At 47.3% G+C, this 27,385-nt stretch overlaps 1 protein-coding gene across 11 annotated transcripts in view; it reads left to right on the plus strand.

Annotated features, from left to right (window-relative positions):
- MICAL3 (microtubule associated monooxygenase, calponin and LIM domain containing 3) overlaps positions 1–26,988 on the plus strand; it is a 208,983-nt gene extending 181,995 nt beyond the window's left edge. For 8 of the 11 annotated variants that reach the window (XM_049624817.1, XM_049624821.1, XM_049624824.1 and 5 more), the window contains 6 exons: positions 859–969; positions 2,511–2,604; positions 7,559–7,609; positions 19,166–19,265; positions 19,417–19,490; positions 19,578–26,988. In XM_049624817.1, the coding sequence (XP_049480774.1) occupies positions 859–969; positions 2,511–2,604; positions 7,559–7,609; positions 19,166–19,265; positions 19,417–19,490; positions 19,578–19,762 (615 nt within the window). In that variant the 3' untranslated portion in view covers positions 19,763–26,988. Of the gene's footprint in view, positions 1–858; positions 970–2,510; positions 2,605–7,558; positions 7,610–16,381; positions 16,448–19,165; positions 19,266–19,416; positions 19,491–19,577 lie in introns of all 11 variants that reach the window. The other 3 variants (XM_049624820.1, XM_049624825.1, XM_049624829.1) reach the window with 2 other exon arrangements.
- Positions 26,989–27,385: the final 397 nt, after the last annotated feature.

A 27,385-nucleotide genomic window follows, 5' to 3' on the forward strand; every position in this document is an offset into this window, starting at 1 on the left:
GTGCCTCTTGGTGGTTGCTCAGTGTTTACTCCAGGCTTCTGACACTGCCTTGTGCCCTTGGTGCCCACATTTGCAGGTGGGGTTGTCAGGCAGATGCATCTGTGGATTTGCCCTGGATTTGGCCTGTTGCCTCCTCAGGGCTTGCACTGGCTGAAACCGCCCTGCCAGACCACTTCCTCCCTCCTTCTCAGTGGCCCACTGCTGCCTCTGTGCAGACCCTGGAGTCAGTCCATGTTCACCTCCACATGTCCCTTCAGACTATATTAGTTTGGGGTTAACTCAAACTTAGAATGGAGGCATCCCAATTTTCTCTACTTCAGATGTTACTTCTTAAAGAACCTTATAAATATCACTCATCTGAAGAAAGTAGCATTTGATACTAAATAAGAAAATAAAAGGATCCTGATTTTTCTTTTTCCTTTCCCTATATGTCTCCTAGAAGCAGGAGGCTTAGGGGAACTAATTACCATATTTTTACCCCTGGAAAATCTCAAAAAGACCAGACATCCTGACGTGGGAAACAAGTGGTTTCTGTGATAAAGGAGCATGTGGCCCTCAGTCAGTCCCTACTCAGCCTCCTGTCCCTGTCACAGTGGGGAAGTATCTCACTTGCAGATCTTTAGCTGTACCCTGTAGTATTTAGGGCTCCAGCAAGGATGAGTGTCAGTGAAGCCTCTGGCTGAGCTGCAGCCTGGGAGTCTGCACACACCTCACGGCTCCCTGTCCACCCCACGGGCACTCTGCAGAAGGGCAGCTGCAACCTAGGGACAGTGCTCACTGTGCCCCCTGACAACCAGCACCCAAACCTGTCCCAGGCCTGCTGCGCCTGACTTAGGAAATCTCTCTCGTTCTCTCCAGCCAAGAACTTACACAGAGGAGGAACTGAACGCCAAGCTGACCCGGCGTGTGCAGAAGGCAGCTAGGAGGCAGGCCAAGCAAGAGGAACTGAAGCGGCTACACCGAGCTCAGGTAAAATCCCCAAAGGGACCACAATTCCAAGTGTGAAAGAGCACCCTCCTCTCTAACATGCTTGTCCTTGTCCACAATGAGGGTAGGTAAAGAGGACAGAGCAGAGGTAGACGGGGTATCCCTGATAACTGAGAGAATAGCCCCAAAGTCTCAGGCCACAAGCATCTGGCTCGATGCAACTGTAGAAGCCTTGATTTTGTGGAGCTACTCATAGGAAAGGAAGAGCCATGCTTTGAGTTTCCTAAATTCCTTGCTCTGGAGTAATCATTGTAAAGTCAGCTGTTGTCAAGAGGTGACCTGGCAGCCTCTGATGGGCCTGGGGTTTCCAGGTCAGAGCTGTCCTCCAGGCATCAGCCTCTGTCTTCAGGCCTCACAGATCCTAGACCATTCTAGATTTTCTTCATGGAACAAAAAATAATTTTTTATATGAAGTATAGAAGATATCTAAATATAATATGGTTTTTAAAATGAGGGTTGCCTGGGTGGCTCAGTCAGTTGAGCATCCAACTTCAGCTCAGGTCATGATCTCACGCTTCATGGGTTCAAGCCCCACATCGGGCTTTGTGCTGACAGTGCTGAGTCTGCTACGGATTCTGTGTCTCTTTCTCTCTCTCTGCCCCTCCTCTGCTTGAGCTCTCACTCTCTCTCTCTCTCAAAAATAAATAGACATTAAAAAAAGATTTTTAATGAAATTGTGTGTGTGTATATATATATATATATACATACATATATACATACATGTATATACATACGTATACACATACATATACATATATATATATAGTTGTATTCATACAACAATGAGAAACATTAACAGCAAACCAACCAAATACCAACAAAGATACACCTTTGAATTCCATGTTTAGCAAGCATCAAAACCACCAGTCTTTTAATCCTTTTCTTGAACATTATTCTGTATCCACATTCTCTGCATTGATTGGATTCCCGGATTTTATTTCATTTTCTGTGTGACATTCTCCAGATATACACCATTGGCTCCTGCTGGGTTGAATGTCCTTCTAGTAACCATTATCAGTCCCCATGGACAGAGAAACTTCTCACTGTGTGCTTCCAAACAGATTCTGGCGTATTGCTCCATTCTAGATTTTTTTTTTTTTTTTAATCTTTTAGAGACAAGATTTCTGCAGTACTCTCCAAAAACGCCTGCTAATGCTTTAGCAACCTCACTATTAGCAAGGTCTTACTTAGGCTGCAGAATGTCAGTCCTTCCTGCAGGAGCTTATATCCACTTCTATCTTTGAACTGCCCTACAGAGGGCTGGTCGCTCCTTTAATGTGCACCCACACACTGTGGTGCTTACTAATGACAAGCCCTGGTCTGCATAGTTAACAAGGCCCTGGGGGATTCGATGTAGGTGGTCATCACACCACACTCTGGGCATAATGCCCATGGACTACTTTCCAACTTTTGGTCCTAATTTGTTTTTCTCCCTGTTTGTGTTTGTACAGTTTAGTTGTCTTCCTGAAAGCTAGGAGGTGAGAGAGAAAGTTGGGTACTTACACTGTTCTGTTTTCCCGTAGATTATCCAGCGGCAGCTGGAGCAGGTGGAGGAGAAGCAGAGGCAGCTGGAGGAAAGAGGGGTTGCTGTGGAGAAGGCACTCCGTGGTGAAGCAGGTATTGTCTGGGTCTCCTTTGTGAGGAGGTTTGTTCCTAAAGGAAAGCCCCTGGCCCCACCCCATGGGAGGCTAGTTTTGTGTCACCTCGTCTGGAATTCAGCTTCTTTTCCAGCAGGGTTCTCTGGGGCCCTTCATCACCGAGATTGGGGCTTCCTGCTAAGCAGAGGAAAAGAAAAGCATCTCTGTTTGGGACTGCCCCAAGGCCTGGACTTGTTCTTTCGCCCTGTCTGAGGGCTTGCCATTTATCTGTAGAACGAACTCTCAGTCCACTTCATTTGTTGGTGGCAAGCACTGGGCCTTCTCCTCCTCTCTTCCTCCTCCTTTCCCACCCCATCATTTTCTCTAGAAGAAAATAACTGGGAATGAGGGAAACTGTACCAAAAGGAACCATCACAGAACTGCACGAGCAGGGCCCTCAGCCTGCTTCCCACATGCCACTTCCAGTCTTTAGCTCTCTGGGCTCCCTCTCCTGCTCAGACTTCACAGGGAATAGGAGGGCATGTGCCCCACAGAGTCCTCACTGCCTCCTGTGTGTGGAGTACACAGGTGTCCTAGTGTGCTGGTCACTCAGGGCAGGGTGGACAGGCTCAGGGGATGGTGGCAAGCCAGCACAGAGTAGACACTGGGAAATGGCTGTGAGGACCACGTGCTCAGTGGCTGCCATTCCCAGGGAAGAGCTGTGGAACATAGTGCAATCACCCCCACCGTTCATCCAAGGAGCCTTTGAGGTGGATTCAGCACAGTTGGGCACACAGAAAGCAAGGAACAACCTGAGTCATCCCTAGTCCCAAGGGCCTAGGAAGAAGCCCTGTTGGTTCAAGACCTTGAAACCACTGGGCCAACCCCAATTATAGCTCCAACTCAGGCATGGAGTGACTGATCTCTGCTTTCTCAAGAGTCCATGAGTCTCGGTCCAGTGTCTGGATGGGGAAACTTCCCTCTCCTTATAGAGAGCCCAGGCCTCCAGGTTCAGCATTCAAGTTGTGAGGCTGGGGATGAAGAAAGGAGGTGACCTAACTTTGCGGTAACCCCTAACTCCTTATTCTAGCATGGCAGAAGGGCAGGGGTGGTGCATCTCCTGGTGGGCAGGCTCTCTGTATACTGAAGCAGAACCAGTAAGAGGCAGTCAGGAACGGGACCATTTGCTGCCATGTGATCTTGCTGAGCTGACCTCACAGTGTGTGCCTGATGTCAAGATGAATTCACAGGGTTCTGTAGGTCCAAAGTTCATGTGGCGGGGGGGGGGGGGTGTCAGGGTTCAGGCATAGAAGTGGATCTTTCCAAGCCCTTCAAGGCCTAGAAATTGCAGCTGACCAGTCGATTCAATGATGACCTTCAGGTGAAGAGATGGGATGGGAGAGAAAGATGAGGATGTGATGTTCTTGGTTTTGTGCCTTACCTGACGCTGGAGTTACTGCTTGAAGCCTGGGCCACCAAAAGCAAAAGCTTGAACCACTGAGCAGCCAGTCAGCCAGAAGCCTGGGACGTGTGACTGCGAGGCAAGCACTGGCCCCTGTGTCAAGGAGTGGAGATTTGGGTTCACCTGAAATGGTCTCCAGGCTTCCAAATGAAGCTGTGATGTCCCCCACCATTTTGTTTTGGCTCCCTGCCCTGCATGTGCTTACTTGGCATCCTTAGTAAAGCCTGCCCACCCAGAGGGAGTTAGCCTGAGCCCAGCAGGGATGCTCTGCACCAGTTGTAACAGGACTCCCAGAGCCCTACCATCACTGCTTTCTCTTTTGAAGATGTCAGGAGGGAACCTTGGCCCACCTTTATTCCTTCCTATCCTTTCCCACAGGTTATTTCTGCCAAGATGGAACGTGAGGGATAGATCTTCCAACACGTAGTCAGAATAACTCAACCAGCATGTGCTTCTCCATTTCATTGTTAGCATAAGTTCTCAAGGAAGACAGTCTCTGCCTCCTCCTCACAGGGTTCTGAAATTCCAGTGGGCCCGCCCCAGGGTTGATGGTTTCTGTAAAGCACCTATCAGGTCCCATGCAGTTCAAGTCTGTGGTATTGCTTCAGTATTTCTGTAACAGGCCATGTTATTCAAGCTGCTGACTGCCAAGGGGTCATAGAAAAATCTACCCTTTGGCATGGGAGATTGCCAAAGTTCCCCTTTCCAGTTATTTAGGTAATTATCTTTTCATAAAAATATATAACCAGGATTTCATCTAAGTCAATGGTTTTCAAACTTGTTTTTTAGCAGCCAAATTATAAGTTAAGTTTAAATCAAAAAGAATGTTGATAAGCACCAGTTTGGAAATACCTCCAGTGATAACAGGCCTCCTCCCCAGGGCCCAGTGGAGACAGCATCCTGACACACAGAGGGAGTTGCTGTGAATGGTGACAGTGTTTTAGCAGTTCACTTGGGCGTCTCAGGATGTGTGCAGTTGAAATTACCTCCATGCTAGAAGCTAAAGGTGGAGCAGTAGGAATTGTTTTCACAGTTGAATCACTAACAAATCTAACAGCAGCTCCTTATTTCTTTCTTTTTTTTTAAATTTTTTTAACATTTATTCAGTTTTGAGAGACAGAATAGAGCGTGAGCTGGGGAGGGGCAGAAAGAGGGGGAGAGAGAATCCAAAGCTGGCTCCAGGCTCTGAGCTGTCAGCATAGAGCCTAACACACGGCTTGCTCGAACTCACTGACTGCAAGATCATGACCCTCTGAGCCGAAGTCAGATTGTTAACCGACTGAGCCACCCAGGCGCCCCAGAAGCTCCTTATTTCTTATAAAGAGTAGATCTGAGAGAAAAGCCCCCAGGCATGTGGTAAACACAAAAGCCAACTCTGCTGTGATATCATAGCATGGATGTCATCCTCCTAGAGGACCGCACTGTGACAGGAGCTGCTCTGACAGGCTCGGTCTCACTGAGTGATGGTTCCCCAGGATGCTGTCCTATACTATTGTTGATAAGTACTCTACTTGCAGGCCAGAATTTAAATAAATATGTAAGATATCCTCTTCCCTAACACATTTTCAGCAGATACAGATACTTGCACACAGAGCCGAAGAAACTTGGTCCTGAGAGCCTCACAAAAGCAAGTTTGCCTGATAGCACAGATTGATGTGTTGATGGTCTTCAGTGGGTTAAAGTTGGCATATCAGACTTCTGAATGTGGTGTGTCTTGTGTAAGTTTGAAAGGAGTTCAAAGTACTTGTGAATCAGTTAGTTGGAAGACCACTTGAAGAACCCTAGGGTTTCACAGAACAGTTTGAAAACCATTGTTCTAGTCCAAACTCTTGTAAGCAAAGCTTTATCAAAACACCTTCATCCAAATACATATTTATCCTGTTTTTAAAGACAGGCTTTGGTAGCTCCATTGGGAGATTTACCCATGGTGCATTTGGGAAATTCTCAAGATATAGTAACTCCTACCATGAGAATGTATTTCCAAACGTATTTTTTCTTATTTTAAACATATTGCTTCCAAGGCTCGCCTTTTGTCAGAAATCTCAGTGGCCCTGGTCCTACTTGGCAGAGATCATCTTTGAGGCTGAACTGTGAACATTGGCTGTCCTTTCTCTCCTGCTTCTACATTCCATTCCTCTTGTTAGTCTGGTTGCTCCTGGCTGAGTCCTTAAGGAGATAGACTCAGTTGAGCATGATAGTTTGGAGTCTTCCAGCAGTGCTAGTTCGTCCCTTCCCTGAGGGTGCACAGCTGGCTGAGCCTGCCATCCTGTCCTGCCTGATGAGCTCAAGCCTCCATAGGTGTCTGAAGGGGTCCGAGTGTTAGCCAGGCTGCCCTTCCAGAGAAGAGATCTGATACGGACCTGCCGTCCTGTTGATCTCCACTGGTCTAAGGCTCACATATATTTGGGCCACAGGGTTAGGCTCAGAGCCTTCAAGCCTAGGGCACATGTGATTTCTAGTGTGGAGCACCTGAGAAACCCTTTTTGTTTCTGGAACTGTGATTCAAATTTAAACCACTGAATCAGCCTTGAGCATGAGTTGAAAAACCATTCCAGGATTACATTCTGCCTTCTGGTTTGTCCATTCTTAAAGGGGAAACCCTCGTGTAGAACAAAAGGCTGCCAGGATCAGCATTTAGATTGAGAGATTTGGAGGCAAAGGGTAACACATAGCAGCTGACTTTTGTTGGACTCTGCATATGTTTATGATTCTGAGAGCATGAGGACCATCCGCCCAAGCTCAGGCCCTCCGCAGTGACCAGTCTCTGCATCTCAGGCATGTGAAGAACGTCACGTCCGTGCTGCACAGCCACGTGGAGCTGAAAGGCAAGGCGTGCCTGTGGCCAGCAGACCTCCAGGAGCCCTAGGGCAAATAGTCACGGTTCATTGTGTGCTTTTAAAAAGAAGTCTGGCTGAAGTTGGGCCTAACTTCAGAAGAAACAGGATTTCCTTCATCTCATACCTATCCAGTGAAAGTGGTTCTGCAAAGAGTTTGATATGCTCACCAGTGGGGTCACAGGTGAATTCTTGGGAGAGCTCTGACTGCCTTTAAACCTAAGGATTGGTGGCCTTGCAGAGCTTTTTTAGGATGTTCATATCTTGCCTTCAGTGTCTCAGCCTGGGGCTTCTAATGTTCAGTAAAAAGGTAGTAAGTAGCCCCTGATCTGCCCTTGAATTTTTAAAAATCTTAGTTAGATGCAGTTGAGTCCCAGCAGGGGCAGGATTCCCAGCAAAGCCAAGGGCTTCTGTTCTGTCTTAACTGATCAGAGGTCTAAACAGCAATCACATTGCTAATTGGCTATTAACTGTATCACTTGTGGTTTTTAGTGAGCACTCCCTTCCACCACCAGGAAGTATGTAGCTACAGCATGTGTGTATTGTAATGTACTTAGATGCATGCTCTCCAGCTGTTCTCCTCGCCTTCTTGCTATATCTCTGTTTCTTATGCTTCATGTCATTGATTGCTTTGGGTATGGGGGCACAGGAGGGTTATGTGATCCAGTAACTCTCTCTTCACCAATTCCTTGTTGTAGACTATTGGGGAGAGTCTTATTACAGTGACCTCATCGACTTGCATCTGGGTGGTATGTATAGCAGCATCTGTTGCTGACACTAACCCTGCTGACACCCTCTCCCCGCCCGCCCTTCCCAGTCTCTGCTCACAAACAACAAGAAGATATCAACCTGGTAACCAAATGGCAAAAGCACAGGCCCTTTTCCAGCTCATAATGGAGCAGCATGCTGGATCCCCTGCACATAAATAATCCAGAGGAAGATTTGAGATAGCCTTTGTTGCCCCGGGTTAATTTAATTTTTTTTAATAAAAGTTCACCTACCCTTCCCCATCAACCTCACATCGGCATCCTGGTCCCTCTAATATAGTTTAGTCATTTGACAGTAGTAACCCACATGCACATGCATTCACATGCACACACACACACACACACACACATTTTCTCTCTCCTTCCCCAGTATGACCTGTGCCCTGAATCTCATTCTCATTCCTTACATGTAGGTATCACATCCACTAGGAATCTCACTGCCAGTCACACTCAAGAACCAAACGTGTAAAGAACTCAGCCTCACCCATTTTCATTAGGCTGCGTTCATATTTCCCCTAAAAGATCCAAGTACATGGAAAAAGATGCAGTTGTGATTTCTGCCCAAATTCACTGACCTTGAGGCTGTGTTGACAGATGCCTATAATTATGTCCTTCCCTCCTCGCTGTGTCATGGAGGTTACTTTGCAGTTCTTTTCAGTGAAGATAGGAAAAGCCTAAGGCAGCCGTTCTCAAAGTATGGTCTCTGGACCAGCAGCATCAGCAACATCACTTGGGAGCTTAGTAGAAATGCAAATTTCCAAGCCCTATCCCAGACCTTCGGAATCAGAAACTCTAGAGGTGAGGCATGGTTATCTGTGTTTTAACAAACCTTCCAGGTGACTCTCATGCCCTCTAAAGCAAGAAAACCACTGCCTTAAAGGAATTCACAATTTTTGATGTCTTGACTATACAAAGCTTACCATTTGTATTTGATTAGGGTAATAACGAATCCGTGAGTCTCATTTCTAGACTTTGGGCAGTTTTGTTAAGAGGAGTGCCAAGCAGCTGATCCTGAGGTTAACCAGGGGAGACTCGGGCCCCTCCTTGGAGTTCCTGCATCCTTGGATGGTCCCTCTGACCTCTTCATCTCCCCTTACAGGCTCTTTGCCTAGAAGTTGTCTTACAAGAACTGGCAAAGATTATTGTCTATCTAATTTTTTGCCATAATCCCATCCTTTTAAGAGTCACTTCGTGGCCCATTCATTTGAAAGCCAAGGACATAATTCTGTGATTTCTACTGTATGACAATTCCATATTGTTAGCCTTGAGCAGTAAGGAAACAGGCTCTTGACCTCGGGTCGGTTGGGTTGCTGCTGGTCGCTGCTTGTTTTCTGTCCCCAGGGTCCCATGGACACCTACCCCTCTTCAGGTCCGTTCAGTGCCCCAGAGCTTCTGGTGTGTTCAGGGACTTCCATACTCATGGCCATTGATGCTGTAAAAGGGCTGATGCTTGCATTCCAATTAACAAATCCCATTTCCTGTCTAATATCCTTGACTCCTTTCCCACCTCCTCATAACATCCCCTGGCAGATGTTTATGTCAATCCTAAAAACGAATCTCAGTGTGTGAAAAAGATTTTTTTTTTTAATTTAAAATCTCCCAGAAGGAATTGTCAAAACCCATTCCTTTATAGTTATATTCACCCTTCCCTTCCAGCTCAAGATCCTGTTGCCACTGGTTACCTTGTGTGTCTAGTTTTGTTTGCTGCACTCCCATGCTTGGGTGATAAAATGTTGTTGGCTGTTTTCAGTTCTGTGTCCCTGACTTGAGAGCTTCTAGCCTCTCAGATTTAGAATTCCATCAAATTTCAGAGAAAAAGGAAATAAGTAGAAAAAAGAAATCCCGGGGCGCCTGGGTGGCTGTCGGTTAAGTGTCCGACTTCGGCTCAGGTCATGATCTCACGGTCTGTGGGTTTGAGCCCTGCATCGGGCTCTGTGCTGACCGCTCAGAGCCTGGAGCCTGCTTCCGATTCTGTGTCTCCCTCTCTCTCTGCCCCTCCCCTGCTCATGCTCTGTCTCTCTCTGTCGCAAAAATAAATAAAAACATTAAAAAAAATTTTAAAAAGAAAAAAGAAACCCCAGTGTATTTTCTGAATTATAAAATACCCCACCATCAAATACCTTATAGCCCCTGCTACTTGGTTCTCATCAACTCATTGCTTCCTCTTTTGCCAGCTCATTATGATTTCTGTGTTAAATTTAAACTTCTCTTGTGGTTCTGTTCACCACATAGAAGCTGCTACTGTCCTACCAATGAAGCAAAAAAGAGTCATCTATTCTGACGGGAGTGATTTGTACCCCTGGCAGAAAGGGTCCTCTGGCCCCTGTTCCTGCCCGGCTCCAGGAGGAAAACATAGATGCCAAAAATTAGGTCCCTTTTCACTTTCTGCTGGTGTTTCATTCTTAGAATACTTGGTAATATTCATTATTTGAGAAGAAAAATTGCCCTTTTGAAATCTGGAGCCTGAATTATAGAGCCTAATTGTTTCTCTACTCTTACATCACCAAAAGACTACAGGGCAACCCCATTGCTGGGCCCCAGCACCGATCTTATCAGGTGGGTGAGATGAAGCTCCAAGCAGTGTTCAGGTGTTAAGAATTCCATATCCTGCCCACAGAAGTCCACACTCCTGATCCCTGCCCAGTCCTCTGCCTAGTAAACTATATTGCTTGGATAGGGTCTTTCAGTGGCCCTCAGCTAACTATATTAAGTTCCAAACCTGTATCAAAAGTCTCTTTTTGAGCCACACAGTATAGAGAATAAAGATCTCTTCTTCATATAGTTGAATCTTGTAGTTTCAAAAGAAACCATTAGAAGGACATATAATGAACCCTGTACCAGAGAGGAAGTGTCCCCAAGTGACCTCACTCCCTTTCCTTTTTCTTCCCCAGGACACTGAGCAGGTCCTCCCTAACTGGTCCAGCCACCACATTTTTTTGCACTAGAACAGATAGATGATTGGAAATCTTTAGATATAAAAACTGTTTCTCTTCCAAAGAACTTTCAATTAAAAACATATACCTAAATTCTCGTTTTCGAAGACCTCCCCATTTGATTTGTATGTCTCAAAGGGAAATTGAAAGAACATGAATTGTTTAAAAATGTAACAGAAAGGCCTGGAAAGTGGTCTTTCATGGTTGCTGGTGAGTTGGAGCAGAGACACAGGAAGGCTCACCCCAGGCCTTCTCACCTGCCCTCCCTTTCTGTTCTATTGGCTTCCCTTAATTTGATGTTGGTACATTTTTTACTTGTCTTTTGGTCTGAGCATTATTAGCCTTGCTCTGTTTTTGCTTAGGAACTTTAAAATCCTTGAGATTTCCAAGCGCGCGCGTGTGTGTGTGTGTGTGTGTGTGTGTGTGTGTCTGTTTGCATGTGTATACCTTGGATCTCCATTCTTACATGCTTTTTTAGTTTTCTTTTTGGAGGAGGGCTTCATTTTTTCCCCAATCTAGAGATTCATGCTACACTGAGCTTTTATAACACAAGGCATATCTTAGCCCTGTCTGTGTATGTAGACTGGGCCTGCTAGACCAGAAACCTTCCACCGTATCGTGATGCTTGCTTACCACCCAACAGCAGTGCAAACCAGCCAACTTGGTTCCCTCTTAGGGCCAAAGTGTTTGTCGTTGCCCCTGAGTTTGGGATTGGGCACCTCAGCCTTGCAATGCAAAGGCTACTTCTTCTCAGAAGCATAGCATTGATACTGAGCAAATGGGTTTCCTGGGTTGAGGAGTCAGAACAGTTGAGTATAACCTTAGTTAACAAAACATTTGGTCAGTCTTCCCTTGCTTCAGGCTATGTAACCTGAAAAACACAAAAGAAAATCAATGGAAGCCTTGTTCATTATACCCGAATTACCAAGAAGTTCTCCCCTTCCTGGGCATGTGGCTTTCTGCAAGGCTAATCTGGTAGATGGAGCTTGGGCATGACAGGTAATGCCCCTGATGTTCCCTTATGAAAAGATGAACAACATTCTGGTAGTATCTGTAGGATGAATTGTATAAAAAGGTATTGCTGCAATGCTGGCTCAGTTATCAGTAAATATAGTAGCATTACTACCAAAAACAAGTTTGAGAAATGAGTGAAAGTCCACCCAGGCAAGATGAAGGCTGCACAGGCTGGCCCACGGAGACTGGCCCAGAGCTACTGCAGCAGGAAAATAGAAGCACGAAATGTGACTGAGAAATAAACATACCTGTTTCCTATCCGTGACACCTAGAGCTTGTTCAGAAACCAAAAGGAAGTGAAAAAGAATCTCTTACTTTCTGCAGGATTTTCCAAATATGTAGCTGGAAAGGAAGTCATCTAACCCAGGGGTACTTTACAGATTTTTGTACATGAAACAAGCTGTGGTGTATCAAAAGGGAAAATGTTGGGGGAGGGGTGCAATTTTTGAGCCTGTAAAAGGGTGATGATGTTTGTAAGCTGATCACTTAGAATTCTGTATTTTTGTGTGAAAATACAAGTGGTGATTCAGCTTATAAAAAGCCCATTTTCCTCATGTCTCTGGTGCACAGTACTAGGCTGGAACATTCTAGTCCCAGGCTGGGGCTTCTGGAATCTAGATATCTCCCTAGCCCATCTGACTAGAGTCTCCACATGGTCTACCAGGCAGGTAGAGACCCTGAAGCCTGTGGTTAGGGCTCCTTTGTCCAACAATGAGAACTGGGAGCCTGTATCATGGGAAGAGATAAGTACCTGAGATGAGGCAGATGCCCACAGCTGCTTCTCAGCTGTATACCAGACCTGGACATCCCCTTTATTTTTGTTCAAGAATCCTGGAGACTGGCCCACCAACTTGCTCCTGCAGTGGCCCCGGGCCACGTGAGAGGCAGGGTCTAGAGTGAGATATCCAAACAGATCAGGGCAAAGTGGTAGTGTGGAGAATGCGGCCAACCTAGGATTCAGGTCCTAGCTTCACCATATGCCCAGCAAAGTCACTTAACCTGTCTGGGCCTCTGCAAAATAATGGGAGGAAGGGATGACATTGCCAGCTTTCCTGGTCTGGCATTCTGAGTAGGGTCTATGTGTGACTCTTCTCCCAGCTGCTTCCAGCAGCCATTTGCTAGATTTGCCTAGAGCCTTTGTTAGCCCTTTATTATTTTTTTTAATGTTTGGGGTTTTTTTTGAGAGGAAGTGAGCAGGGGAGGGGCAAAGAAAGGGAGAGAGAGAATCCCAAGCAGGCCCCATGCTACCAGCATGGAACCCAACATGGGGCTCCTTCCCACGATCCGTGAGATCATGACTTGATCCGAAATCAAGAGTTAGATGCTTAACTGACTGAGCCACCCAGGCGTCCCTCTTGGCCCTTTAAAGAGGGCAAACTCTTGGGGCACCTGGGTGACTCAGTTGGTTAAGCATCAGACTTCAGCTCAGGTCATGATCTCACAGCCTGTGGGTTTGAGCCCCGCATCCAGCTCTGCTTAGAGCCTGGAGCCTGCTTCCAATTCTGTGTCTCTGTCTCTCTCTGCCCCTTCCCTGCTCTGTCTCTCTCTCTCTCTCCCTCTCAAAAATAAACATTAAAAAAAATGTTCAAAAAAAGAGGGCAAACTCTTAGTTCAGAATGGGAGAGGAAGATTAAGGGTTTAGTCAGGCTGTGCCACTACTTGGAGCCTCAGATCCCTCACTTGAAAATAGAGAAGCTAATGCCTGTCCAGGTAGCCACCTGGGACCAGTGTAAGGCTCAAATGAAATAATACATGTGAGAATGTTCTGAAATGAAAGCACTATTCATGCTTCTTACATGCATCCCACTAAATCTGATATTCTGCCACTTTTCAAAATCCAATGACCCATCTCATCCCTGCCCCCAGATGTCAAGATGAGTGGGTGCTAGAGCACCACTGATGGTGGCCACCTCTCAAAAGAAAGCACTGCTTCAGAGGAAGAAGTTGAGTTTGCTGCCAGGGTGAAAGTGGGGCAGGTGAGCCTGCAGCATCTGGAAGGCAGACAGAGTAGTCCAGGATGAGAGTGTGGACCTGCTGCTGAGAAGCCTCCAACCAGGACCAAATTCTGGGTTTGCTCAGAGGTGATGGCTGCCGTCCTCAGGAGACACCGAAATAGTCTGATAAGTGACACATACGGTACCCATTACAAAGACACAGAGACCTAGCACCCTAGCACTTTAACCATAATAAACTTTTAAAAAACTCGTACTTGCCATAAGCTTGATGATATGTTTGCTCTTAGAACTAGTGGACCAAATCATCTATTTCTCACATCTCCAAAAAAGGCAAAGAAATTACACTCAAAATCAGTACCTCTGTGCTTTCCTTGCATGCTCACTTCAGATTCAAGTCTGGGTGGAACTCCCCTTGTTTAACTGGTTTTTTCCCCTTGATTTCTCTGTCTTTTTTGGTTTTGTGAGAAATTTTTGAGAACCAAAAAGAAATTTTTTTTCTCATCTTGGTTTTTTATTTTTTTTAAATATAATTTATTGCCAAATTGGTTTCCATACAATTTTTTTAATTGTTTTTTAACATTTATTTATTTTTGAGAGAGTTAGACTATGCACAAGTGGGGGAGGGACAGAGAGAGAAGGAGACACAGAATCTGAAGAAGGCTCCAGACTCTGCAAGCTGTCAGCACAGAGCCTGATGCAGGGCTCAAACCCACGGACCGTGAGATCATGACCTGAGCTGAAGTCGGACGTCCAACCGACTGAGCCACCCAGGCTCCCCTTCTTATTTTTAAAGCAGTATTTATTGGGCATTTTTTCTGATTATTAAAGTAGTATGTCTTATTACTTAGAATTTGGAGCATGAAGGAAAGTCTGAAGAGGAAAGTCATAACCATGCATCCTGTCAGCTCCACTAGCTCCTCTCCAGGGGTTCCCATTCTGCCTTCTGTTATTAGGATAATGCCTTTTTTTTTTTTTTTTACACTTTTTTTAACACCTGCTTTACCTGATGTCCCCTTTTCTAATTTCATTTGCTAATTTCTGTTCTGAATATCCTGTTACCTCATATTGTCGTCTGTGTTGGAAAGGGTGTATGAGGATGTGGTCCACATAAAAAGAACTAAAAGCTACATTTGTGATATCCAGAAAGTAGAAACACATTTAAACATACATGCAGGTACATGGGCTCAACTGTGTTGGTTGTGTATCAAGTCACTGTCCCTTGCTAATGAATGTGGACACTGTTCCACTCTGCACCGCAGGTGTGTTTGCATATAATATCAGTACCAGGAAGCAACAGAGAATGTTACATTGACATTGTGTGTCATGAGATTTATCCAGGTATTCTGAGCACCAACAGGGAGTCTGCACTTTGAAACAGAGAAGGTTGAATGTGGATCAGCTATAAGCAGAGAAAGGAGCCTTTCTTCCCAACCCCAGTGCATCAGCTGATCACAGTCATGTCTGTTTAGAACCCTGGATGTAATCAACATTGCAGACACACATGCATACCCACAAACAAGTCTCTGGCTTTAGTTTTGAAGTATTACCTGATACTAGGTTCATTGTGCACAAAGCACTATGATGAACACTGAAGGGCGTGAAAGAAAGGGAAAATGTGGTGCCTGCATTTGCAAAGCAGAAGGGCCCATCAACCAATAGCTTGTCTATTTAGCCCTCTTATTGACTAAAACAGGTCTATTTCTTAAACCCTGTTCTAATCCTAAAACTGCCCCTGCTCCCTGTAGTCCTGAGGCCATTTCTCTGAGCCTGTGTCTCCTGTATGTGCCCTGGTGGTTCTGTGATGGTCCCTTGCTGGGCTCCCCTCCCTCCTCCTGGGTAACCATCAGGTCTCCCTAAGTCTTAGACATGTCTCTCTGCACACTGTCTTCTCTCAGTTGCCCCGTCCATGACTCTTACCAGCATTGTTACTGTGAGTTTTCGGCATGTCCTGTCAGCTCACCCCTTTTGGTCTTCCAGTCCAAAGTATGACAGCCTTCCCCTAGATGTGGCATTGGAACCCTTTGTGGAGATGGAGGGGCAGAAGAAAAGGGGGTGGTTGTCTCTCCCTGGTACATGGGGGGATAGTGAGATGGACTGGTGGAAGTTGCCCCTGTGTAGTTATGTTTCCCTCAAGTCACCCTGGATCAGAACTCAAAGCATTACAGATATCAGCCCTGGAAGCCCATCCCAAGGTCAGGTGCTGCCTCCATAGATTCAGAGCTTCTTTCTGTGGGCATGGCAATCCCTTAGACTTACCCAGGGTTAGTTTTACGTGGAGTGCATGCGTCTGTGGTGACATCTTAGAATATTTCACACAGGTTTGGTTGGTGACCCGAGGTTATCACCTGCAAACTTAGGAGCAGTGTTGGCCACATATTTAACATGAACTGTTCCACAGAGATAGGCAGACAAGTCCCAGGGGCTTTGGGTATTTTTGAGGAGGGAACCCAATACCCAGATGTCACCACCTTCCCAGTAAGGAACAGAGGAAGAAGGAGCATCCCACTCACCCCAAGAGCCACCCACCATCATAAGGGAACACGTGCATTCCTTTTTGAAGCCACATGCCCGATGCCTGGGTCTGCTCTTGTTCAGTTTCCGTGCTGAAAAAAGGACTTAATTCATTTGTAGACTTTGTTTCCCTTGTTTCTGCTTTTCCATTTCTTGTATTTTTTTTCTTTTCCTCCTGTTGTTCCTTTCTCACTTCTTATGCTTTTTGTCCTCTGCTTGTTTTTTATTTCACCTTCTCCCTGTCCCTCTCCACTTCCAAACTCCTCTTCCTCCTCCTCCTCTTCCTTTTTGTCTTTCTTCGTCTCCTCCTCCTCCTTTTCCTTGTTTGGTCCTTTTTGAAGTTGAGCCCAGTGGCGGGACTCCACGGCGTAGACCTCTCTCCTTCTGCCCTTGCTGTGTCCAGGAAGGTAACGTAACTCCCCCAACCTCATCCCCACTGCCTCTCAGGGGTCATAGCAACACTGGTCAAACAGGGACCCAAAATCCAGTTATTTCTCTCTTTTTCTCTGACACTTGAAAGCTTTGTTACAAAACTCTATGAGTATGTGGCAGTTTCTTACAAGGTACAGTATCCCTTTGACTGTCTTGGGGAGGACTGGGGTACAGAGGGGAGCCAGAGAGCCTCCAGGTAGGGGCTTTTCAGGCTGCAGCTGAGCATCCCATGATTTATGCCAGTATTCGTGGCTGGACCTTTCAGACTCAAATCTAGCAGATAGAGGGGCCAGGGACACAGGTGAGGAACCTCCTACCTGTGTGGCAGAGATTTCTATTGGTGTCGTCGAGGAATACTGTCCTTACAAAGACTGGTCAAATGTCCCCAAGTTATTTTCCAGAAAAAAAAAAACAAAAAACAAAAACAAAACAAAACACCACTAGATGCAAACTTTCTACCCTGTGTCTTGCTGAGTGTGTGTGTGTATTTTTTTTTTTAAGTTTGTCTGATTTGAAGTCTGTTGTGGTGATAAGATTGTTGTTGAAAAGGCATGTGGGAAGGGGAAAGGGGAGTGTGGTCATGACTAACCCTTGCTAACTTCTTACTCTGCTCTTCATGGCGCTCACATTTGACTTTCACCCACCCCGCCATATACCTTTGCTCATCGGCTGTGAACAGTCTCTACCATAGCTCATGAGCAGTGTTCGGATGTCTCCCAATGGAATTTTTGTCCTTGCACATGGGGAGGTGGGAAGGAGGGAGAGACCTCCCAGTGCATTCACAGCTTGCCGCACTGGGCAGCTTGCATGCCTCAGGGCTCCATCTTCCATGGCCATGTGGGCACACTGTGCAGAGACGCTCAGAAAGGAATGCATGGAACTGAGCTGTGGGCTGCTTTAAAAGCCTAAGGACCAAGTCTATTGGGTCGGGTAAGGAGAGCTTTTGTCCCCAGAAACCCCAGCACTCCACAGAGGCAGGCTTGGCCGGTCAGGAGAGAGCTTCTGTCCTTCAGAGTAGGACTCAGGGACAGGACTTCACCTTGGAAGCATAGCTGCATGTGCACCCAGGCACAGTGCAAACACTAACCCCTGCTTGTGTGAGTGCAATTCACTTCTGCCTCTCCAGAGTGTGGCCCCTGTTGAAAGACTAACTGGCAGGGGCCTCCTGTGTGTCAAGCAAACAACCTAGCAGAAAGAGAGTTATCTCTGAACCGTGTGCAAGGAAGTCAGATGGGAAGAATGTAGGAAAACAGAAAGGAGTTTGATACAGGGGAGTTGTCCCACCTGAGGGTATATTCCATATGTTTCTGGGTCTGGTCTTTACTGGGATGGGACATCCAGCCAAGTGAGTCATAAAATGGAAGGCACTTTGAAAGATTTCCCAGTCCAACACCTCTTAACCTGGGGCCCGTGGGTGGACTTCAAGAAGCCCATGAACACCCTGAAGTTTATATAAGATTGCTGGATGTGTACACATGCATTTTTCTATGAGGAGAGTCCCTAGATTTCCTGAGATTCTCAGAATGGTTTGTAATCCCAAAATATTGAAGACCACTGATGTAATGTGTATTTTGCTTCAGGCAGGACCACACTATTGCCACAAGCTGCTACTGCTTTTTTTTTTTTTAATGTTTATTTGTTTTTGAGAGAGAGAGAGCAAGCTCAAGCAGGGGAGAGGCAGAGAGACAGACAGAGATAGAGAATCCCAAGTGGGCTTTGTACTGTCAGCACAGAGCCTGACGTGGGGCTCAAACTCACAAACTGTGAGATCATGACCTGAGCTGAAATCAAAAGTCAGCTACTTAATCGACAGATCCACCCAGGTGCCCCTTGCCATGAGCTTCTTTGTGTTCCAAGGAAAAAAAGTTTGTTCCCTCCTTGGGTGGTTTCATTCCTTGGAAGGTTCTTCCTTCTGTCCTCCTGTTTCAATTAAGCCCAGCAGGGTCAGGCTGCCCCTGATGGAGATTTAGGTATCGGCCATGTGTTAGTGTAGAGCACCAGCCCCAGAAACTGCTGCTGGAATTGGGCCAAAGAGTACTGCCTTATTTAGCCTCTAGGGTCTGCTGGTGTTTCTCTGCCCTTGGCGAGAAACCTGATAGCCATCCTGGGATGTACTGCATATACAACGCAGGAAACTTGATGGGCCAGAAGTTCAGAAAAGGTACCTCGTTGATCGGGATGTAAAGAAATGATTAGCATCAGTACCAGTCAGTGGCCCAGAGAGGGGCAGTAGCCCAGAAAAGAGCTGGGTTAATGAGGGTAATTTAAAAGGAGGGGTAAGTGCAGTTTATAAATTTGCATTTGCCTCATTCATGAGACTGGTTTCCTCAGCAGATTTAGTACATAGCAAGTACCAAATAAATGCTGAATGGGAAAAAGGAGGGCAAGGCACTTAAAACATACCAAGAACAAACCACTGAGCAGGAGTGGTCCAAATAAGCTGTGACCAGGTTACTGAGAGGGTGAGGGCTGGGCCTGGGAAGGACAGATGGAAAGCACAGACTCCGTTAGGCTCTGGGGGTAGGCATGGTGGCCCCCTCCATGTCTGTAGGCAAACTTTGGACCTGGCTTGGGAGTGTTCCGGCAGCATCCTGCTCGGCTCTCTTTGCACATTTGCCCCAGTGTGATAACTCCTGCCGGCCGGGGTAGACAGGAGACATTTTCTGCGCCTGATGTACCCTCTCTCTTGGCAGGCATGGGCAAGAAAGATGACCCCAAGCTGATGCAGGAGTGGTTCAAGTTGGTGCAAGAGAAAAATGCCATGGTGCGCTACGAGTCAGAGCTGATGATTTTGTGAGTGGCCTGAGATTGGGGACCCACCTATGGGGGAGGCTATCAGCTCAGCACCTGTCACGGCAGGAGCACAGCTGTTTCCTAATTTAGGCGATGGGGAAATATGGTCCCCAAGTCACTGTCTCCCTCTTCCCCCTGCCCCCAATCCCAGTGCCCGGGAGCTGGAACTTGAGGACCGGCAGAGCCGACTGCAGCAGGAACTTCGGGAGCGGATGGCTGTGGAAGGTAAGAGGGGAAGTGCGCTCTGGAAAGCTGGGTGTGGGCCTGCTGCCTCCTGGTCCTGTAGACCTAATGTCTTTGGCCACTGCCCAGATCACCTGAAAACCGAGGAGGAGTTGTCAGAGGAGAAGAAGATCTTGAACGAAATGCTGGAGGTGGTGGAGCAGAGAGATGCCCTCGTGGCCCTGCTAGAGGAGCAGCGGCTTCGGGAAAAAGAGGAGGACAAAGACCTGGAGGCCGTCATGCTGTCTAAAGGCTTCAGCCTGAACTGGTCCTGAGTTCTACCCGTGCTCTGGCTGGCTGGTCTGTGGCATCTGCCTGACCCAAGCTGGGTTCTTCCAAAAACCACCCGGATGCAAGATCTGAGAAGACCTGGCACCTCCTGGGAGTTTACACTCAAATGTCTACGTGCCTCTTGAAAAGTGGGTCAAATGTCTGTGCTATGGGGAACCCCAGGCGAGGATGATTATCTGAGGTGGCAGAGCCTCCTTGGAAGAGGCCCACCCTGACTTCCCGCTCCAGAGAGAGAGGAACACAGAGCATTTGACACGTAACGCAGGAAAAGGAGAACCTGCACACTCCCCAAGGATGCACGGTGACTGGTGCCCCTTCCACGGGAGGAGGTAAGAGACGGAAGCTGCCCCCTCTCTGGCAGAACCACAGCCGCCAGGGTGTGCCTCCACAGAGCAGAAGGGACGGCCATCATCTTCATGTTCCCTGAAGCACCACCAAAGAAGTGAAGAACACCCTCCAGGAGGCAAGATGTGAATCAAAACCTGGGAGGGGGCAGTGGCCAGCAGGTCAGTGCCTACACCGGCATCACAGGGGGACCTGAAGGCGGGCTGGCTCCCGAATTCATTATGCAAGAAGGAGGACCCAGGAGGGGTCTGCTCCCCGGCACCCCCGCACCACACACTGGACCCCTGGTGGCCAAATGTCCCAGGCCTCTCTCTGGCTCTGGCCTGAGGCCTGTGGATTGCTGCATTCTGCTTTTAATTCACAACAATTTTGACACTGGAAAATACTGACTTTGGGGGACAGGATGAGGCCTGACATTTCAAGCCCCCACTTGACAGACAGGCGTTGTCACTGTTCAACGCTTCACGTCGGGGCAGGAGATTATCTTTTTCCTTGACGTTTTTCCTGTGTTTGCACATTGAAATGAAGCTGACAACCTGGCAAGACGCTCAGCCGCTTTGGACCCTTTTTGTCAATTAACTTATTTTTTTAATACTTGAAAAGAAGTAACTTCATTTTTATATCTTTACTAGAGACACTGATCACGTGGCACCCGGTGTAGGAGTGATGGGGGTGTCTGCTGCGTCCTACACAGTCCCATCCCAAACTGACTGAATGCTGTTACAGCTGTCTGTTTATTAGCCTTCTTCATCGTGTTGCTGACCCAGTTGGCGTTAGGGAGCAGCTGAGACCCTTGTGTGGGTTCTTAGTTGTAGCTCTTCTGTCCCCTCCTGTACTTTGTGTCTGGCACCTTCTCCTTCACCTGGCTCACTCTTACTGTGGTACCAAACTTTTGTGTCTGCACCATTCATCTGTCAGGGGTACATTTCAGCACTGTTTGAGGCCAGGCCAAAAGGCACAGATGTCACTCACCTCTCTCTATTGAACCCTGGCTCTGCAGAACCCGTTTGTTTGTTTTTTTTTTTTTTTTCCTCTGCTTTGGTGCCAGGGTTTCACCTCCCACAGCATATTTATTAAAGTTTGGGGGTAAGCCCTTTTCCAAGCTGGCCGAGACAGTGTATGGTGGGACCCTGTAATCCATCTAGCTGATGAGAATTCCCCTCAGCCCAGCCTCAGGTCCCACCAGACAGAGATGCAAGTGTTGTAGCACATATTGGAATTCAGGTTGGTCTCTCACAGTTAACGCCATCCCAGACCTCCTCTGCACCCAGATCTCCATGGGGAGGCAGGGGTAATGAGCACCATGTAACCAGCTCCTTGAGCCAAACTGCTCACTTCTCCTAGTTCAACCAGAGACTGGCCTTGTGCAGCTCATAGAGCCACGGTGTGGGAAAATCTGGTGGCACAGGGCTTGTCCAGCCACACAATGACATGCGGTCCACCCAGGGAAGATTCCTGTCAGGGCCAGGCCAATCCGGGAGGGTCCTCCAGCAGAAGACTTCTGGTGGAGAGGGGCCAGTGTAGAGAGAACAGAGGCCTGGCAGCTCTTCAAGGCAGCCTAGATCAGGTGTCCGTGCTGACTTTGGAACCTCCAGGGGGACCCACACCATGCCTCAACTTGAACATTCATTCTTGGTACAAAGGAGCAAAGAACCTGTCTTAACTCTTCACTTTGTCCGAAGGCTGCCGTCTCTCTCCTGTGGAAATCCAGATGTGCTGCTAGCAGCTGTCACAGCTCTGACTTCTTCACTTTCTGTTTTCTGATGAGACAGAATCTCCATTTTTATGCTTTTCTTAAAAAGGGGAGGGGTGGGTGTTCTAGATTCTATCTTTAAACCTCAACCTTCCAGTAAAATTGGACTTGAGACAGGACCTTCATCAGGCGGCCTTGTCCCTAAGCTGCTTCACCTCTTGAATGCCACCTTAAATAGCCAAGCCCCAGGAGAGCTGTGCCTGCATCCCTTGTGGCTCCTGCTAATTCCAGAACAAGGAAGCAGTTTACGAAGTGGCTGGTAAGGGATGCAGCCATAGCGATGTGCTGTAAGTAGCTTAATGTAGCAGGAGCACCAGATGTTACCGTCTGCCCTTGCTGCCGGCCAGTACTGGTCAGCCTTTTAACACTCTGCACTCTGCCGAAGCACACTGCTGGTTAATAGAAGGGAGACTGAAGACTCTGCAGAGAAGCTTCAAAAATCCACCAGCCTGCAAAATGTTTGCCAGTTCTCCACTCCCAATGGTGTTGCGACTTCAGGTTCTAGTAGTGCACCTTTTTTTTTAAAGCTCCCATTTTATAACCACTAGTTTGCAGTTTATTTTAGTACCCTGGTGACATGCTGCGTGAAATGTTTTCCAACTCTGGAAATGCATGCAGCTCCAGGCAGGTCCCCTTCCTGACATTTAAGTCCTCTTGAAGGCAGGAGACAGAGAATATATATACATCAATGTGTGTGTATATATATGTATGAAATGCCAGAGTTTGAGCCCAAACACAAGGCCAATACAGTGGACAACCAGTCCAGTGTCACTAGAGGGAAGGCTGTAGGCACCCCTACTCCTGAGTCTAAGGGACTCCATGTGGGGTTCTAACCCTGCTCAGGTGATATATTTGGGCCTTTGCCCTCAAACTATCCTCCAGTTGCTTTTGACCAGCAATGATAGACTATCCTTTCAGAAGAAGAAATTTTTCAGTGGGGCAGGAGGTTTAAAGGAAAAAAATTGAAAGGTGGTAATAACTGAGCTGCCAGTTAGGCAGAAGGGGAATGGGCCATTTTATGCGCAATAAAAGTTCTTAAAAGAAATACAGAATATTTCTTTTTTTTTAAAAATTTTTTTCAATGTTTATTCATTTTTGAAAGAGAGAGACCGAGCACAAGCACACCACAAGGGGTGGTGTGGAGAGAGAGGGGGACACAGATTCCAAAGCAGGCTCTAGGCTCTGGGCTGTCAGCACAGAGCCCGATGCAGGGCTCAAACTCACGAACTGTGAGATCATGACCTGAGCTGAAGTCGGAAGCTTAACCGACTGAGCCACCCAGGCGTCCGGAAATACAGAGTGTTTCTTAGGTAATTTTACTGGACTTGGCAGTGAGCCAGGATGCATTTCCACGTTCCACTACCTGCCTCTCTTAGGGAGATGCTGTCCATGCACATCATTTATGTCTGGCATATGCATGGGTGTGTGTACAAGGTTGTTTAAAGAACACAACTTTTTTTGTTTTTTGTTTTTTAGTTTGTGCTTTTTTTTTTTTTAGTCCTTCATATTATCCTGGCTCAGCCCCCAACTGCTATCATTTGAGAAAATTCCTGAAACAATTTAGTGTGAAAAGAAGCTATTCTTCAAGTCCAAGTGATCCTGTGGTCCTGGCAGCCTTCTTTGCCAGCACTGCTTCTGTGCCTGCCTCACCTCTGTCCTTTGATACAGCTAACCGGGAAGCCCAGTGGCATGGGGTCTGCGGCCTCCAGGTCTAAATTGTTTAGATGTGTCAGTGTCCCCATCTACATTCAGCATAGGGTCTTGGAGAGATGATGTCACCCATCTTTAGACTGGAACCATCCCCAAAGGATTGAAGGCAATAATCCTGGTGAACTCTTCTCTCTTCACTACAAGAAGCCTCTTGGGTTAGTCTCCAGATGGAGACACATTCCAGCTCTTTTCCCCTTCTCTGGTGTGTTGACGTATCAGGAGATAGCTGACTTTGTTGTCACCCATAGAACTAATCCCAAAGGCACAAGGCTTCCCTCTGGGGCAGTAACAGACAGCAGGGAAAGAAAAAATGGCACTAGATGTGTTGAGGTGAGCCTTGCCCAGCCTAGAGGTCACTGCCATGGAAGCTGGCTCCTAGAGCCTTTCAGCTTTATTGCCAGCTATCCCAGAAAGAAGAAAGGACCCTATCTTAGGTAGAAAAAAATATAACCAGCTTGAGTGAATATTCTGTGGCTATGTATGACACATGCTTATTGGGAAAGGCTGGAGTTTGGTAGTCACCTGTGCTGATCCCAGTCACCTTTTGTTCCTCAGAGGTCTTGCTTTGATTAGAGCTGGAAACAAGCAGGATTTGACCACAGGTCACAGCAGCCCCAGGTGGCAGGAAATGATGGCTGCTGTTTTTGGCAGGCAACAGAAAGGAACGCTACATAAGCCCTATGTAAGTGCACCTCAGAAACACATACCCCCTTTCCTTCCAAGAAACTCTGAAGGAAATGTCTTATGTCTCTGAAATCCCTCCTGAACCCTTCTTAGGAATCAGAGTAAAAAATGGTAAATGGAGAGAGTGTTTTGTTTTATTTTACTTTATGAGCTGGCCAGTCCCCTTAAGGAGACTCCCTCCTCTGTGTTATCTGCTCAAAAGATCCCCTCCCAGCAATGCTAGTGAAGAGGGTAAGAAACCATCCTCTCAGGTGGATTTTGTCCCACTGAAACATCAGCCCAGGGGGCCAGAGCTGCACCTCATACACTAAACCAAGGAGCCTGTTAGACCAGGTGCCCAGGGTCACAAAGACCTTTTACACTCCCATATGGACCACCTATTGCTGTCAAACTTCACCAGGTAGCATTTTGTGACAGCCCCACTCCTTGTGTCCTCTGCCCTGAGGTCTTATAGGTGGTGCTTAAACAAGGAAGCTGGAGTCCTGGCTTCTGTGGGAGGCCATGTGTGCTGGCTGCCTCTGCCTGAGAAGCCACCTTATTACTAAGACATATGGAAGAGGAGACTGCGTCCCATGATGCATGCATATACATGTGTGCACACATGTGCGCACACGCACCTTCTTTTCATGGTCAGTATGCCCTTTCTGAACCAGTGTGGACCTCTAGCTCTAAAGTAGGCTGAATATAAGCCTTTGGACCCAGGAGGGTCCAACTGAGGGTCCAGGCTAAAGCAGGATCCAAGTTGAGGATCTTGTAACAGTAAACAGCTCAGCGCCTGGAGGATTACAGTTGTATTGAATGGTCTCCCACGTAGGCAGCTGGAGCACCCCCAGATCCAGGGGAAGGGTCATTTAGAGTGCCCAGTACAAGAGTGGGGCTGCCTCATGCAACTTATGAAATGAGAATAACGTTGCTGGTTTCTGTGTCCACATGTGAGAGAGTGGTAAGGAATGTGAGTCGGGCAAGATTAAGGTTGGCATTCAGACATGAAACTCATTCCTGCCTCTTCTCTGACTTCAGAGGAAGCCTTAGGCCTATCACTTAACTTGTCAGTGCCTCCCTCCCTGGTAACCAACCCACAGAATCCATGGGAGGGCAAAGCATTGAAGGGTTTGAGATTCTTCAATCAGGGCCTTTGTAGATGAGCAGACATCTTTCATGATGGTAACTAATGTTCACCTTGAAGAAACCTGAGAAGGACTGAGGGGAAGCAGTCCCAGCACCTCTAGGGTCTGGCTCCCTACTACCCGGGTTCATCGCAGATCTATCTGGTGAGCCAACGGAGTTGTGCATTTACTCTTAATTACTTAAAATGCTGGGCTGAATCTTCTGTTTCCTCTCAGGAACTTAACTTACTCATGACAGGTTGATGTAGATGGGCAGTGTTTCCAGAACCTTCAGATGGGTCGCTGCTGGATGCGTGCCTGAGGCTGGATGATGCTGAGCCTGAGTCAGCACTCAGTGCCTTACTAGGAACAAACCAGCACTCTCAGTTCAAGAGGACAACACTCCAGTCTTTTTCCTCCTGCCTCATTCTACACCCGCCAGCCACCTCCACCTTCATCTTGAGGCAGCTCCACCAGACCTGCTCTCCCAGCAGTGACTCCAGGGGACATACCACAGGTCCCTAGTCCTCCAGAGTCATTACCAAGGAGAAGGGGTTCGTCCAAGTGAAAGCTAGGGTGTATTAGTGTTATGGTGCTGATCAAAAGCCAAAAGAACAAGGGTTCACTCACATGCACCACAGGCAACTGGCACAGCAAGTGACAAGAAAAAGTGAGTTTCTTGGTGGGGAAGTCTGGATGAATATCCAGCATCTGGCAATGTGGCCTTCAGGTTGTCTCCCTAAGAGTTTAAATGCCAGGTCTTTCCCGTGGGAGAAAAAAACAAGAAGCACCTGACAGCCAACAGCCCTCTTTCCCCAGCTGCATTTTATTTAATTTTTTTTTTTAATGCTTTTAAAGAATTAAGTACCATTTTAAAAATGTAACCAGGGCCAGACTTACTTGCCAGCCTTCATATTGGGACAGAATACTGTTTCTGGCCCTAGAATTAACATTTTAAGTCTTCATCACATTGTTCTTAAAATCACCTGTAAAAATCCGGTTGGGGAAGCAGAAGGGTGAGGCTGGAAGATGCTGGCCCTGGGTCAGCACTTGGTGCCTTATACCAGTTTGGGAACAAACCAGCACTCAGCTCGGTCAGTGGGGGTTCAGGGGGACACCTCATTCTTTTCCCTGATGCCTCATCTACAGCCCAGGGGATCCAGAATTGGTAGAGCCTTAACTCCTGAGGGGTGGTCACCCCAGACTGTCTCTTCTGAATGAATCACCCCAACAGGCCTTGGCCCCTGCTCCTGGAAGATGCAGAGAGCGGTCCCAGGACACCCACCAAGTTCTCCTATGGGAAGATATTTGGAAGAAGCATCAAGGTCAGACGAGTTTTCTGAAACACCGTGCCTGAGGAGAGTAGGTAGAGGGTATGCCTGCCATGCTGACCGCAGTGGTTGACAATAAATGTAAAATAAGTTCATGCCTATGTATGTGAAGAGCCCCGCCGACCCTGTTCATGACTTTTAGAGTCATTAGTGGGAAGGAAAGAGGGAAACAAGTAGAAAGTAACTTTTCAGTTTGGTGTAGCAGGGTCCACACTGAACCTCTGGCTGTTTGCACTCCTGTTGTGGGCATCAACCAAAATAAAATCGGTCATTATTTTTTTCTTCTGTGTGGAAGAGGATCATTTCTCCCCTCAAGCAAGTTCACACCCCCAGTGGGACCGGGATGTGCCCATAAAACCAAGGGCTCCAAGGATGCCTTCCCTCCTTGAGGTGCCAGGACCACCTGCCCACCCGGTCTGGCCTCCAGCAGAGCCAGCACCCATGGGGGTGGGTGAGCTGTGTCCCTGCTTGTTACTCATGTCTCCTTCCACCTGTCCCCCTGCTCCAGTCATTTCTACCTGCCCCCCACAACTGTGTGTGGATTGGAAAAAACACTGCGAGCTAGGAGAATATTTCTGCCTCTCGTTCCCTTGATCTTACTATGTATCTTGAAAGAAAAAAACGGGCAGAAAAATTGTCTTCCTCCCCAACCCTCTGCCCAGGCTGAGGACCCCCGTC

Source organism: Panthera uncia, chromosome B4 (assembly GCF_023721935.1).
Source record: "Panthera uncia isolate 11264 chromosome B4, Puncia_PCG_1.0, whole genome shotgun sequence".
NCBI lineage: Eukaryota > Metazoa > Chordata > Mammalia > Carnivora > Felidae > Panthera > Panthera uncia.